The 15,729-nt window shown below is 35.7% G+C and overlaps 1 protein-coding gene and 1 pseudogene across 1 annotated transcript in view; one reads left to right on the top strand and one right to left on the bottom strand.

Annotated features, from left to right (window-relative positions):
• LOC126606676 (AAA-ATPase At2g46620-like) overlaps positions 1 to 15,061 on the top strand; it is an 81,958-nt gene extending 66,897 nt beyond the window's left edge. Inside the window, exons 2-3 of the mRNA XM_050274050.1 lie at positions 13,512 to 14,089; positions 14,213 to 15,061. Of these exons, the coding sequence (XP_050130007.1) occupies positions 13,820 to 14,089; positions 14,213 to 14,317 (375 nt within the window). The 5' untranslated portion in view covers positions 13,512 to 13,819 and the 3' untranslated portion in view covers positions 14,318 to 15,061. The remainder of the gene's footprint in view (positions 1 to 13,511; positions 14,090 to 14,212) is intronic.
• On the bottom strand, positions 770 to 5,821 carry LOC126606671 (uncharacterized; annotated as a pseudogene).
• Positions 15,062 to 15,729: the final 668 nt, after the last annotated feature.

Raw genomic sequence — 15,729 nt, forward strand, 5'->3', positions numbered from 1 at the left:
AAGATCTGTCAATTGTTTATTTGTTCTGGCTCCTGATAATTATCTAGCTAATGTGAGTGTAAGCAACTTGTTGTTTTGCAAGTTGCAAGTAAGCAAGTGTGTGATCAACCGACAGATGGATATTAATTATTTCATATGTGCAATGTATCCCAGTTCCTATCTAATAGGGGATTACATAAACTATCAGCAAAGAAGTGTTTTAGTCTTAGTAAACCGCTTTAATTAAGAACTTGTGTCTCAAGCCGAATGCCTAATACTAGTACAAAAAAGGCTTTGCGCAACGTAGGACATTCGTCGCGCAAAGTCAAAAAACGTCGCGCAAAACGTAGCACAACGAACCCACGTCGCGCACCGACCGTCGCGTCAAGGCAGTGAAGGAAAGGTTTGCGCGACGCAGAAGTGACCTGCGTCGCGCAAAACCACTTCGCGGGACGTAGGTCTACGTCGCGCAAAACATTTTCACGCGACGTAGGTCTGCATTGCGCAAAACCACTTCACACGACGTAGTACTGTGTCGTGCAAAACCACTTCGCGCGACGTAGGTTTGCGTCACTCAAAACCACTTCGCGCGACATAGGTCTGCGTCGCGCAAAACCACTTCGCGCGACGTAGGTCTGTGTCATGCAAAACTTTTTTTTATGTCGCGCGAAGTGGTTTTGCGCGACACAGTACTACGTCGTGCAAAAAAAAAAATTTTTTTTTTTTGGGCAAAGAAATTTTTTATTTAATTTTTAATAAATATTGTAATTAAATTCTAAACAATAATTAATAAACCAAGAAAAGGTATTTAATTATACAATATATGAAAATGTACATACAAGATGTTCGAACAAAAAAGAAAAACTACAGGTCTTTAGGTTTAATACATCATGCTACTAGGTATCAGCTGGGCGAAGTGGCTGAGAAGTCGAAGGTGGAGCAAGATTAGGTTCTGGCATCGGGATTTGGAGGCCGGACATCGCTAAGGCCTGAACAATCATATTCATCCTCTCGTTCTGGGCCACAAGCTGACCTCTTAAGGTTGTCACTTCCTCCTTCAGGGAATTGACCTCTAATGTGGACGATCTGGAAGAGGATGCACCCGTCTCACGAACCCCCGCCTTCCCCATACACCGAACAACCTTGCCATGACGACGACCCAACTTCTGATCCAGGACCTCAGTCACGATCTTAAGATCTGCATCCTCGGGTACAATGACGTCCTTGATCGGGGTCTCTGGTAGAAGCTGCGATGTTGCTTCTTGGAGAATAACAGTGCTCTTTTCCACCATATCGCCCTGTAATAATAAAGAAAAAACATATAATGTTTAATAACAAAATATAAATAATATTTGAACAATTCATAAAAATAAGAATAATAACAATTACATATACTTACAAGAAGCTACTCAGCGATCTCTTTGCCGGGTCGAATGTAAACATCCTTGAACAGGTCAATCTGTGGGAACTTAGAACCCTCCTGAAGAAAAAAACATTAATAATAAAAAATAAATTGTATAAAATTTAAAAATTAATATACTTTTACCTGACGTCGTGCCTCAAACCTATACGAAAAGGGCTTTGAACCGGAATGGTGGAGAAGTGTCTTTGAGTCTCGAGCTTTCTTGCCAGCAACAGATTTCTTCTGTTAATCATACAATATACATGTTAGTGCAAATATTCGAAATAAATTATTTAAAAAAGCTTAAAAAAATAACAAACAGTAAATCATTATTAAAGTATTATGTACATACCACAAATTTTGGGTCCGTAAAATGTTTGCAGAACCACTCCCAATCCTCCAACCGGTCCTTCAACTCGGCTGGGCAACCCTGTAGGCGAGCAATCTCCGGATCATCCCATAGCTGAAAATGCTTGTGAAGAGCGCACTTCCAATCTTTGTACCGGTTTGCTAAGGTCTCCTCTAAGTAGGCACTGACCTCAGGGGATATGTCCTCAAGATCAAAATTGACCTACAAATATGAAAAACAATAAAATAATATTAAGAAATTTAATAATATTAAGATAATATACTTTGGTTTATAATATTTGAAAACAAAAATAAAAAAAAATGATAAAGGCTAAAAATTAATATACTAACCGTCAACTTGTCTCGCACTAGTTCCTTTGTCTCCTCGGGAATTTGTGCCCAACTCTTCCACTGCATAGGACAACAATACCGAATAACAAAACCACAGCTATTAATGACGCTGCTATGCTGCTGTGAGGTAGCCGCTCCATGATATCGCGAGTCATATGCAATCTTGATCAAGGAGGCGGACAAACGTACAGCCTGTGCCTTCTTCAGCATTCGATTGGGCCCCCTGGTGTTTTTTTTAGCTGCCCAAAAAAACTTAAATGGTAAAAACCCTAAGCTTAAATTTGTACAGAAAATTCGGCAAAACCTCCCCTAATCATAAAAGTACCTTAAAACAGTAATTAACAACCCACAACACATTTTCACAATCATAAAAGTAATAGTTTTAAAATGAAAAAAAAATACAACGTAGTGAGAATTAGAAAAAACTACCTGGTAAAACTACCTGGTTGGGAGGCCTCACCCTCGACTCTGGAGGACGAGGAAGAGTGATCATAAGGCTCCGGCTTGCGACGGCGCCGGTGTGGCCGCCATGCACTGAGGGGCTGAACTGACACTGATGATGTTGATGATACGGGCACCTGGGATGCTGTAGAAGTAGCCTCAGTAAGGGGTGTAGGCTCCCCAATCAATGGAGCACTCACTCCTGGAGCAGTAGATGCTGATAATGCAGGGGCCGCATTGGACAAACTCCGGCGACGAGTGATCAAATGCGACATCTATACACTTTTTTAACCATAAAAATATAACATTAGAAACTAATCCCTTCTTGCATTTGAAACTAATAAATTAGCAACCAAAGTAATATAAGTAATTAGAGCAATAATATCAATACAAGATTATTTAAAATACCAATGGTTCAAGAAATTACAGAGACAACATTGAAGAGGGACAAAGAGAGGGAGAGAAATTGAGTACCTAAGTAAAAATTTCAAAATTAATATACTTTTACCTCACGTCGTGCCTCAAGCTTATACGAAAAAGCCTATACTTTTAAGGAGACACATGTAGAGATACATGCACTATTTTAAATGCATTTTCTCGAACTAATAAGGAGACACATGCAAAGATAAGAAAGGAAATGTTCAGTTATTACGTAAATATATAGAACTCTATATATATATATATCAAGTATCACCAACAAACAGCAGTACAATAATTTTTTGAGAAGATCAAACAGCAATACAATAATGGAGTCCGAGAAAATGATTTTTGTAAGCAATAATGCCACTCCAACAGCAATTGTAAATATTAGTTTTTTTTTTTTTTGGAAACTCGAAGCTTATATAAGAAGAACACAGGGCAAAAGCCAACTGAACACAGAAAGCCCACACAAGGGCAATCACAGCAAAACAGACAAAGGGCAATTGTAAATATTAGTTAAATATCACATGTCCGAGACTCCCTCAGTCCTATCCAAAGTCATATCACTGCCACTGTTGTCATGAAAACAATGTATATGCTAATGTAGTGTCACTTTCTTCTTAGGCTCTTGTCTAGAATGAAAATCTGTTCATCTCCGCTTTCTATTTTTCATAGCCTTTCATTGTTATCTGTGAATCTGTGATGTGTAGGAATTGAATGATGTAAAAGAGCTTGAACAGAAAATGAAGCCAAAGGTGTGCTCTTCTGGACAATTTATATTCATCAGTATTTCCAATTAATCGTTATATAGAATTATTGTTATTTTTAAATTTTTTCTGCGACATTGTTGCATTTTGTTCTTGATCATTCACTGTCAACTTTCATGGGAAAACAAAGTAAAGATAGTAAACTTTTATACTAAGTTGCGCTTTTCTGTTATAATCTCATTACTAATAATTTCAGTAAACTAGTTTGGTTGACCATGTTTGCAGAAATAAAGATACACTATGTCCATTTGCTCGAAGTAATTTTTATTATACCATTCATGTCATTTTCAAACACTCATTAAATATGTGGCAGTTAACTAAATGATATTTACTCATATAGCTTTAACCTGAATTAGAAATATATAGACCTAGTTGATTGCAATTAAAAGAGTGTATACAAAAAATTGTGCCAAAAGCTTATTTGTTTTGTTCTGTTCATATCTTTGTTAGTGTCAGAGAACTAAGATTTTGCTAGGCAAATGAGAATTTGATGATGTTAGAGAAAATTTAAACATTCATATAACAAAATCAACAGACCCCAAATCATATCCAAATCAAGAAAGCAAAATGATATCCAGAATTCTCTAAACAACCGCAGCTTGTTCTTTCCAACAGACAAATTGGGTGCAGTGGCAAAATTTTCAGAGCATATCATAGAAAAGTACCTCCTTTAGAATTACAGAAATTTGAAAGGCAACAGAAGTTTAGTTCAATTGTTGCCAGCTTCGGAAAAGTTAAATACAGAAAGCGCTTTCTACAGAAGTTCAAATCCGGTCCATTGTTCAAATCCGGTCCATTGTTCAACCATGTTGCAACTCCGAAACATAGATAGGAATCCCACAGCAGATTGACATGGACACATGTGAAGCAATGTAAGCAAATATCAAGAACTGGATGCAAAATCACGAAAAACTAGTAAGCAAACCATTACAACATTGAAACTAAGCAAACAATTACTGCGTTGGGTTGGCACAGTTCAACAACTACACATTTGGGTATAGATTAAAGCAAATTATAAATGCAAAATCGAAATTGAACACTATATTTGGGTGAAAAATCACCTGGGTTCTAAAATATAGTTGAATTTCAGAGCAGATTGACAAAAAATATATCCATATATCAATTGAACCAACAAAACTGGGGACTAAGATGCCCAAAGTTCAAGGTTTTCAAGCGGATTATGGTATCAAATTTCAATTTCTACTAATAAATTAAACAAAGAAACATTCTTTACTAAAACATCAACAGTTAAGCAGGAATTAAATGGATGAATCAAGTATCAGAAATATTACATGTATTAAAGCTCAAAGTGCATGAGCTTCCAATACGAATCAAAGGATTGAAATCCCATATGTGGAAAACTGGGACTGAACAAAACCCATGTATTGAAATTTTGTAATAGGGAGGACAGAGTAAGGATTCATGCTTTTAAGGTTCACAGAAATAGCTAAAACCCAGTTCTAGAAATATGAAATGGAATATTATGCACATCATATTGTATCTTGGCTCATACTCGCGATTCAGTCAAATTTTACAGGGGTGTGCACATCGTATTGAAATCTGATACACAAACTAAAATTGAAATCTGGACCAAATAAAACCCTAATTATCATATGTTGAACGATTAAAGCAAAAGAGCAAAACATTGTGAAAGAGTGAGAGAGATGAAAAGGGACCTTTGGAATTGAGACGGAGTGAGAGGAGCGAGATGAGCGAGAGGGAAGAGAGAGACCGAGATGAGCGAAAGGGTTCGTTTCCTGCATACAAGTAGCTAAATTGAGGGAAAATACAAATTAAAGATTGAAACTTTAGCTGAATCTGAGAAGAAGACAAACCGGATTACCTGAGACGAAAACTGCCTAAAAATGCCAGCAATTCTTCCCAGAAACCAGATTTACCTAATTGAGAAAGTTAGTGAAAATATGTGGAGAAAACTGCCCAAATTTGTGAGAAATTTGTTAGGAGGAAAAAAGGGGAAAAGGGAAATTTGTTTGCAGATGGCCGAGAGGGAAGAGAGAGACCGAGTGGAATAAGAGCAAAAGGTCGATGTTTTGTCCTATAAAAAAAAATGGGAAAATTTAAAAAACAAGCGCCTATTATTTACAATTGGACCGTCAAAATTTTAAGACTTTGCGCGACCTAGGTATACATTATGACATCGCGCAAACCTCATTTGCGCGTCGCATATGTTGGTGCGTCGCCACAGTTTTTGAGCGATGCATAGACATGTGTTGCGCAAATTATATTTAAAAAAATATATTATAAAACTTATTGAAAATGTGACTTTAATCCTTTAAAACTACTTCATAAATATATATCCTACAATAACCCGATCCAAACTACAATAATATATATATATATATATATATATATACTTTAATCCTTTAAAAATTGTTGAAAATTATTTTTCTAACAAAAACCCGATCCAAACTACAATAATAAATTTATAACTACCTTAATAAATATATATATCATTCAATTTCTTAAGTGTTATAACAAAATAAATAAATTTAAGTTTCCAAAGAAAATAAATAAATAAATTTAAAGCTACTTAATAAATATATATACTATCGAACTTGATGGGATACAGATTTTACGAGATTAGTTTCAACGATCGAACCGTCAAACTTGTTTGTATATGCTTCGAGATTGCATACATAAAAAATTGCAAAAAACATTCAGAGATTAAGTAACGGGACAAACATTTTTAACGGTTATAAACGAAAAATCACGATTTAACGGTTATTTTAACTCCGATTTTGAGGATTTTTTACAGCTACACTCCTAGATCCTATATGAATACAATGAATAAACACAATCTTCAATTTAAAATATTCACACTAGTGGATACCACAAAATCTTATGTTATACTTAATGAAAGTACAAATAAACTCTAAGTGTTAGTGATTCTATCATTTTGATGGGATACGAATTCTACGAAACTTATTTCAACAATCCAACCGTCAAACTTGTTTGTATATGCTACAAGATCGCATACACAAACAAGCACAATAAACAAACATTCAGATATCAAGTAACGGAACAAAACATTTTGACAGTTATAAATGAAAAATCACGATTTAACAGTTATTTTAACTCTGATTTTGATGATTTTTTACAATTAAACTCCTTGACCTTATATGAATACATTGAACAAACTCGATCTTCAATTTCAAATTTTCACACTTGTGGATACCACAAAATCTTATGTTATACCTAAGAAAAGTATAAATAAACTTTAAGTGTTAGTGATTCTATCATTTTGATGGGATACGAATTCTACGAAACTAATTTCAACAATCCAACCGTCAAACTTGTTTGTATATGCTACAAGATCGCATACATAAAAAATTGCAAAAAACAAACATTCAGATATCAAGTAACAGGACAAAACATTTCGACGGTTATAAATGAAAAATCATGATATAACGGTTATTTGAACTCCGATTTTGATGATTTTTTACAGCTACACTCCTTAACCTTATATGAATACAATGAACAAACTCGATCTTCAATTTCAAATTTTCACACAAGTGGATACCACAAAATCTTACGTTATACCTAAGAAAAGTATAAATAAACTTTAAGTGTCAGTGATTCTATCATTTTGATGGGATACGAATTCTACGAAACTAATTTCAACAATCCAACCGTCAAACATATTTTTATATCCTACAAGATCGCATACACAAAAAATTGAAGAAAAAAAAACATTCAGATATCAAGTACCCGGACAAAACATTTCGATGGTTATAAATAAAAAATCAGGATTTAACGGTTATTTTAACTCCGATTTTGATGATTTTTTACAGATACACTCCATGACCTTATATGAATACAATGAACAAACTCGATCTTCAATTTCAAATTTTCACACCAGTGGATACCACAAAATCTTATGTTATACCTAAGAAAAGTATAAATAAACTTTCAGTGTTAGTGATTCTATCATTTTGATGGGATACGAATTTTACGAAACTAATTTCAACAATCCAACCGTCAAACTTGTTTGTATATGCTACAAGATCGCATACACAAAAAATGGCCAAAAACAAACATTTAGATATCAAGTAACGGGACAAAACATTTCGACAGTTATAAATGAAAAATCACCATTTAACGGTTATTTTAACTCCGATTTTGATGATTTTTTACAGCTACACTTTTTGACCTTATATGAATACAATGAACAAACTCGATCTTCAATTTCAAATTTTCACACAAGTGGATACCACAAAATCTTATGTTATACCTAAGAAAAGTATAAATAAACTTTAAGTGTTAGTGATTCTATCATTTTGATGGGATACGAATTCTACGAAACTAATTTCAACAATCTAACCGTCACACCTGTTTGTATATGCAACAAGATCGCATACACAAAATTGCAAAAAACAAACATTCAGATATTAAGTAACAGGACAAAACATTTTGACGGTTATAAATGAAAAATCATGATATAACGGTTATTTTAACTCCGATTTTGATGATTTTTTACAGCTACACTCCTTAACCTTATATGAATACAATGAACAAACTCGATCTTCAATTTCAAATTTTCACACAAGTGGATACCACAAAATCTTACGTTATACCTAAGAAAAGTATAAATAAACTTTAAGTGTCAGTGATTCTATCATTTTGATGGGATACGAATTCTACGAAACTAATTTCAACAATCCAACCGTCAAACTTGTTTTTATATGCTACAAGATCGCATACACAAAAAATTGAAAAAAAACAAACATTCAGATATCAAGTAACGGGACAAAACATTTTGACGGTTATAAATGAAAAATCAGGATTTAACGGTTATTTTAACTCCGATTTTGATGATTTTTTACAGATACACTCCATGACCTTATATGAATACAATGAACAAACTCGATCTTCAATTTCAAATTTTCACACCAGTGGATACTACAAAATCTTATGTTATACCTAAGAAAAGTAAAAATAAACTTTAAGAGTTAGTGATTCAATCATTTTGATAGGATACGAATTCTACGAAACTTATTTCAACAATCCAACCGTCAAACTTGTTTGTATATGCTACAAGATCGTATACACAATAAAGTGCAAAAAACAAACATTCAGATATCAAGTAACGGGACAAAACATTTCGACGGTTATAAATGAAAAATCAGGATTTAAGAGTTATTTTAACTCCGATTTTGATGATTTTTTACAGCTACACTTCTTGACCTTATATGATTACAATGAACAAACTCGATCTTCAGTTTCAAATTTTCACACTAGTGGATACCAATAAATCTTATGTTATGCCTAAGAAAAGTTTAAATAAACTTTAAGTGTTAGTGATTCAATCATTTTGATGCGATACGAATTCTACGAAACTAATTTCAACAATCCAACCGTGAAACTTGTTTATATATGCTAAAAGATCGCATACACAAAAAATTGCAAAAAACAAACTTTTAGATATGAAGTAACGGGACAAAACATTTCGACGGTTATAAATGAAAAATCACGATTTAACGGTTATTTTAACTCCGATTTCGAAGATTTTTTACAGCTACACGCCTTGACCTTATATGAATACAATGAACAAACTCGATCTTCAATTTCAAATTTTCACACTAGTGGATACCACAAAATCTTATGTTATACCTAAGAAAAGTATAAATAAACTTTAAGTGTTAGTGATTCTATCATTTTGATGGGATACGAATTCTACGAAACTAATTTCAACAATCCAACCGTCAAACTTGTTTGTATATGCTACAAGATTGCATTCACAAAAAATTGAAAAAAAAACAAACATTCAGATATCAAGTAACGGGACAAAACATTTTGACGATTATAAATGAAAAATCAGGATTTAACGTTTATTTTAGCTCCGATTTTGATGATTTTTTACAGATACACTCCATGACCTTATATGAATACAATGAACAAACTCGATCTTCAATTTCAAATTTTCACACCAGTGGATACCACAAAATCTTATGTTATACGTAAGAAAAGTATAAATAAAATTTAAGTGTTAGTGATTCTATCATTTTGATGGGATACGAATTCTACGAAACTTATTTCAACAATCCAACCGTCAAACTTGTTTGTATATGCTACAAGATCGTATACACAATAAAGCGCAAAAAACAAACATTCAGATATCAAGTAACGGGACAAAACATTTTGACGGTTATAAATGAAAAATCAGGATTTCACGTTTATTTTAACTCCGATTTTGATGATTTTTTACAGATACACTCCATGACCTTATATGAATACAAAGAACAAACTCGATCTTCAATTTCAAATTTTCACACTAGTGGATACCACAAAATCTTATGTTATACCTAAGAAAAGTATAAATAAACTTTAAGTGTTAGTGATTCTATCATTTTGATGGGATACGAATTCTACGAAACTTATTTCAACAATCCAACCGTCAAACTTGTTTGTATATGCTACAAGATCGTATACACAATAAAGTGCAAAAAACAAATATTCAGATATCAAGTAAAGGGACAAAACATTTCGATGGTTATAAATGAAAAATCAGGATTTAACGGTTATTTTAACTCCGATTTTGATTATTTTTTACAGCTACACTCCTTGACCTTATATGAATACAATGAACAAACTCGATCTTCAGTTTCAAATTTTCACACTAGTGGATATCAATAAATCTTATGTTATGCCTAAGAAAAGTTTAAATAAACTTTAAGTGTTAGTGATTCTAACATTTTGATGGGATACGAATTCTACGAAACTAATTTCAACAATCCAACCGTCAAACTTGTTTGTATATTCTACATGATCGCATACACAAAAAATTGCAAAAAACAAACATTTAGATATCAAGTAATGGGACAAAACATTTCGACGGTTATAAACGAAAAATCACGATTTAACGGTTATTTTAACTCCGATTTCGATGATTTTTGACAGCTACACTTTTTGACCTTATATGAATACAATGAACAAACTCGATCTTCAATTTCAAATTTTCACACAAGTGGATACCACAAAATCTTATGTTATACCTAAGAAAAGTATAAATAAACTTTAAGTGTTAGTCATTCTATCATTTTGATGGGATACGAATTCTACGAAACTAATTTCAAGAATCCAACTGTCCAACTTGTTTGTATATGCCACAACATCGCATACACAAAAAATTGAAAGCAAACAAACATTCAGATATCAAGTAACGGGACAAAACATTTTGACGGTTATAAATGAAAAATCAAGATTTAACGGTTATTTTAACTCCGACTTTGATGATTTTTTACAGCTACACTCCTTCACCTTAAATGAATACAATGAACAAACTCGATCTTCAATTTCAAATTTTCACACAAGTGGATACCACAAAATCTTATGTTATACCTAAGAAAAGTATAAATAGACTTTAAGTGTTAGTGATTCTATCATTTTGATGGTATACGAATTCTACGAAACTAATTTCAACAATCCAACCGTCAAACTTTTTTGTATATGCTACAACATCGCATACACAAAAAATTGAAAAAAAACAAACATTCAGATATCAAGTAACGGGACAAAACATTTTGACGGTTATAAATGAAAAATCAAGATTTAACGGTTATTTTAACTCCGATTTTGATGATTTTTTACAGCTACACTCCTTGACCTTACATGAATACAATGAACAAACTCGATCTTCAATTTGAAATTTTCACACTAGTGGATACCAATAAATCTTATGTTATACCTAAGAAAAGTATAAATAAACTTTAAGTGTTAGTGATTCTATCATTTTGATGGGATACGAATTTTACGAAACTTATTTCAACAATCCAACCGACAAACTTGTTTGTATATGCTACAAGATCGTATACACAATAAAGCGCAAACAACAAATATTCAGATATCAAGTAACGGGACAAAACATTTCGACGGTTATAAATTAAAAATCAGGATTTAACGATTATTTTAATTCCGATTTTGATGATTTTTTTCAGCTACACTACTTGACCTTATATGAATACAATGAACAAACTTGATCTTCAATTTCAAATTTTCACACTAGTGGATACCAATAAATCTTATGTTATATCTAAGAAAAGTGTAAATAAACTTTAAGTGTTAGTGATTCTATCATTTTGATGGGATACGAATTTTACGAAACTAATTTCAACAATCCAACCGTCAAACTTGTTTATATATGCTAAAAGATCGCATATGTTTATACCATATTTAGGGCCTCGTATTTAGATCTCGTACAAATACTCAGGGGACTTAAATGTAATTATGGGATAAAGGAAGGGGCAGATATGTAATAAGTGAGGAGTCCTTATTCTATAAAAGGACCCCTCACCCTCACAATTTGGGGGAGGCCTCACTCTCACTCTCAGAGGCCATTTCTGAAGCCTCTCACCCCCTCTCAAAGCTTCCTCACACCCCCTAAGCTCTAAGCTCTCTCTCTCCCTCTTCAACAGAGAAATACAATACAATCAGTGTGGACGTAGCCCAAATCTTGGGGTGAACCACGATACATCTTGTGTCATTTACATTTCATGCAGATTCACGGTCGGATTTACGTTGTACCAAGACCATCCGGTTTTGTGCATCAACATTTGGCGCCGTCTGTGGGAAACGACACGAAAAGCCATGTCGGTTCTTTTCCTCAAATTTTCATCTCACCACCATGGATCTGCACAACCAAGTGTTCACAGAAACAAAAACCACCCATTTATTATTATTTTCTGCTGCTCCTGCACCTGCACCTGCAAATTAATGGGTTCATTTATTATTATTTTCAAATTATTTTCTGCTGCACCCATTTATTATTATTTTCTACTGCACCTGCACCTGCACCAACTGGGACTCCAGCTACCCCATTCCACCACCGACTGCAGACATACCTTCCCAAGGTTTCCGAGGAAGGAATTGTGCGGTGCTACAAATACTTCTCTCCAGGGGCTTCCACGAGCATGAAACTGCTCCGCCATCAACAGCCAGCAATGGCGGGAGGAGATGTTTTCTCCGACGCCAAACCGACGCCAACGAGGAGCACGTGGTGCTCGTCAAGCAGTACAGATCCAAGGTGGAGACCGAGCTCTCGGCCATCTGCGCCGGAATCCTGGAGCTCCTGCAATCGCACCTTGTTCCTCCAGTGCGATGAGAGCAAGGCGAAGACTGATACTTCGGCAATGGAGGCTTGAAATGGAAATGACAGTCAAGTCAAATAGCATAGAACGGATTGCTCTTTGAGCCCTGTAGAAAAAAATGGCTCTATTCCAAACACAAACACCTCCTTCTATCCCCAGCCATGGCTTTAGCTTCAAAACCCACAACTACTCTCCCGCGGCCTTACCATTTCATCTCCCACCGCCTTCCCTCCCTCTTTTTGTCACCTCCAAGAAAACCCACCACCAAAAACTCACTCTTTTCTCCCTCAACAGTGAAAAGAAGGTTGCTTTGCAGCCCCCCTCATGGTAAACATGTCAGAGAAGATTATCTTGTGAAGAAGGCGTCGGCCAGGAGGTCCAGGAACTGGTAAAAGGAGACAGAAATGTACCCATTATTGTTGATTTCTTTGCAACATGGTGCGGACCCTGTATATTGATGGCTCAAGAACTTGAAATGGCTCCTGGAGCCAGTGGAGATGTCAACTTGCAGAAGAGGAGCACATGGGGTCAATAAACAAAAACAAAGTAGTGGCCACGACTTGGTGGACTTTTCTGGTGGCATACACCCACACTGTTGTCGGCCACGGAAGAAAAGAGAAGAAAAAGAAAAGAAAGAAAAGAAAAAGAAAGAAAAAGAAAAGAAAAAGAAAGAAAAGAAAAAGAAAAGAAAAAAAAAAGAAACAAAAAAAAAAAAAAAAAAAGAAAAGGCAACAGCATCAAAACCCAAATCATCTTCGAGAAGCTCGGGATCCCGACCCCGCTCCCTCCAGAAATCCAAGTCAGACGGAATCCGCTCCTTCGTCTTGAAAATCAACCGGTCCGACAAGCGCCGTGTGTTCCGCCAGTACTTCCAGCACATCCTCACCGTCGCCGACGAAATCGAGCAGCGGAACAGAGAGATCAAGCTCTACATAAACCTCTCCAGCGAAAATGAAAGGTGGTGATTGGTTCCGTTCACGCACCCCGCCACCTTCGACACCGTGGTGATGAACGCTGAGCTGAAGAATAAAATTCGGTCCGATCTCGAAAATTTCCGCGTATGGAAGTGGAGTTTTTTGCTCTACGACCCCTCTGGCACCGGAAAAACCAGCTTCGTCGCCGCCATGGCGAGGTTCCTGAGCTACGACGGGTACGACGTCGACATGTCCAAAGTCGCCGACGACTCCGATCTGAAAATGCTTCTCCTCCAAACGACGCCGAAGTCGCTGATCGTGATGGAGGATCTGGACCGTTTCTGGATGGAGAAATTCACGGCTGTGAGTTTGTCCGATCTGAAAATGCTTTTCCTCCAAACGATTATCCCAGTACGAGCTTGCTTTACACCTTGCACCTGACATGCCATCGTCTATCGAATTACGTTCTATTTGTCATTTAAATAGCGCAGTATGCTTCTTGAAATTGGAAAAAATGAGGAGAGAAACTCACTATCTGGAATTAAGTTTGCAACGCTACACGAGCGAGGATCTAAGTTGCATTTGATTTGAAGATCTGGTGGAGCTTGAACACCAACTGGAGGCGTCTGTTAACAAGGTTTGAACTAGGAAGGAGGTTTCTGAGTTCGTCGTTAATGGCGAAAGTGGGGAGGGACTGCAGGATTTGTCACCTGAGCTTGGATGCAACGAATCATGAATCTGGGATTCCTATTGAGCTGGGGTGTTCTTGTAAGGCTGATTTGGCTGCTGCCCACAAGCAGTGTGCTGAGGCTTGGTTCAAGATCAAAGGTAACAATGCGTCTGCTTTCTAATTCACGACTTTGGTCAACACTCTCGGCAGAGACACTTGCCGGTCCAAGCTCTGGTCAACACTCCGGTCTTTGGGCATAGCAGTCATGGTGGCAGACGGCTCCTGATCACCGACAGACCAACGTGGCAAAGTCCTTATTCCGTCTAATTTCAGAAACAATCTTCCTGCAATACGCAGTGGAGGTACCAAGAAAAGAAGGTGGGTGGGGTCGAAGAGGTTGTCCAAATAGCTGTGCCCTTAATCATGTCGTCAAGCGACATATCAAAAGCAGAAAAGAAGAAGGCAAAGAGAAAAGCAGTGGGAAACAGAAACAAAAGCAAAAGTAAAGCAGAAAAGAAAAAGAGAAAAGAAGAAGAGAGTGCAGCAGAAAAACACTGCAAAAACAAGTAATAAACACCCAACCCGAATGATGTAATTTATTTTTATTATCTTTCGGAGACATCTGTATAAACCCCATCAGAGGGTAATATGTATAAACCCCATCAGAGGGTCAAAAAAAAAAAAAAAAAAAAAAAAAAAAAGAAAGAAAGTGGAAAGCAAAAGCAAAGCAAAGTAAAAGAGCAAAGCAGAAAGCATGGCTACCCTTTCAACATGAGATTTGCGGTGGAAAAGAGCAAAGCAGAAAATATGGCTACCCACTGAGATAATTACAAAAGAAAAGTAGAAAAGAAAGAGAAAAACAAAAGTAAGGAATAAACATTCTACCAGAATGATGTAATTTATTATCTTTCGGAGACATATGTATAAACCCCATCCGAGGGTAATATGTATAAACCCCATCAGAGGGTAAAAAAAAAAAAAAAAAAAAAAAAAAAAGAACAACGACAAGCCCAAAATAAATGGGTTGGACTGGAATGTTGTGGAGGGCGAAGGCCCATAAGCCCAAAATAACACCAACCAGGTGATCAAAAGTACGCCTAGTACTCCAAATCATACATGAGCACTACTCATGTCATTCATACATAAACATTCATGAGCATCACTCATGACAATCATACATAAACATTCATGACCATCATTCATGTCAACATTCATGAGCATCACTCATGTTAACATTCATGAGCATCACTCATGACAACATCCATGAGCATCACTCATGTCAATCAACATAAACATTCATGAGCATCACTCATGTCAATCAGCTTCAAAAAGC

The sequence above is a fragment of the Malus sylvestris genome, chromosome 16 (assembly GCF_916048215.2).
Source record: "Malus sylvestris chromosome 16, drMalSylv7.2, whole genome shotgun sequence".
Lineage (NCBI taxonomy): Eukaryota > Viridiplantae > Streptophyta > Magnoliopsida > Rosales > Rosaceae > Malus > Malus sylvestris.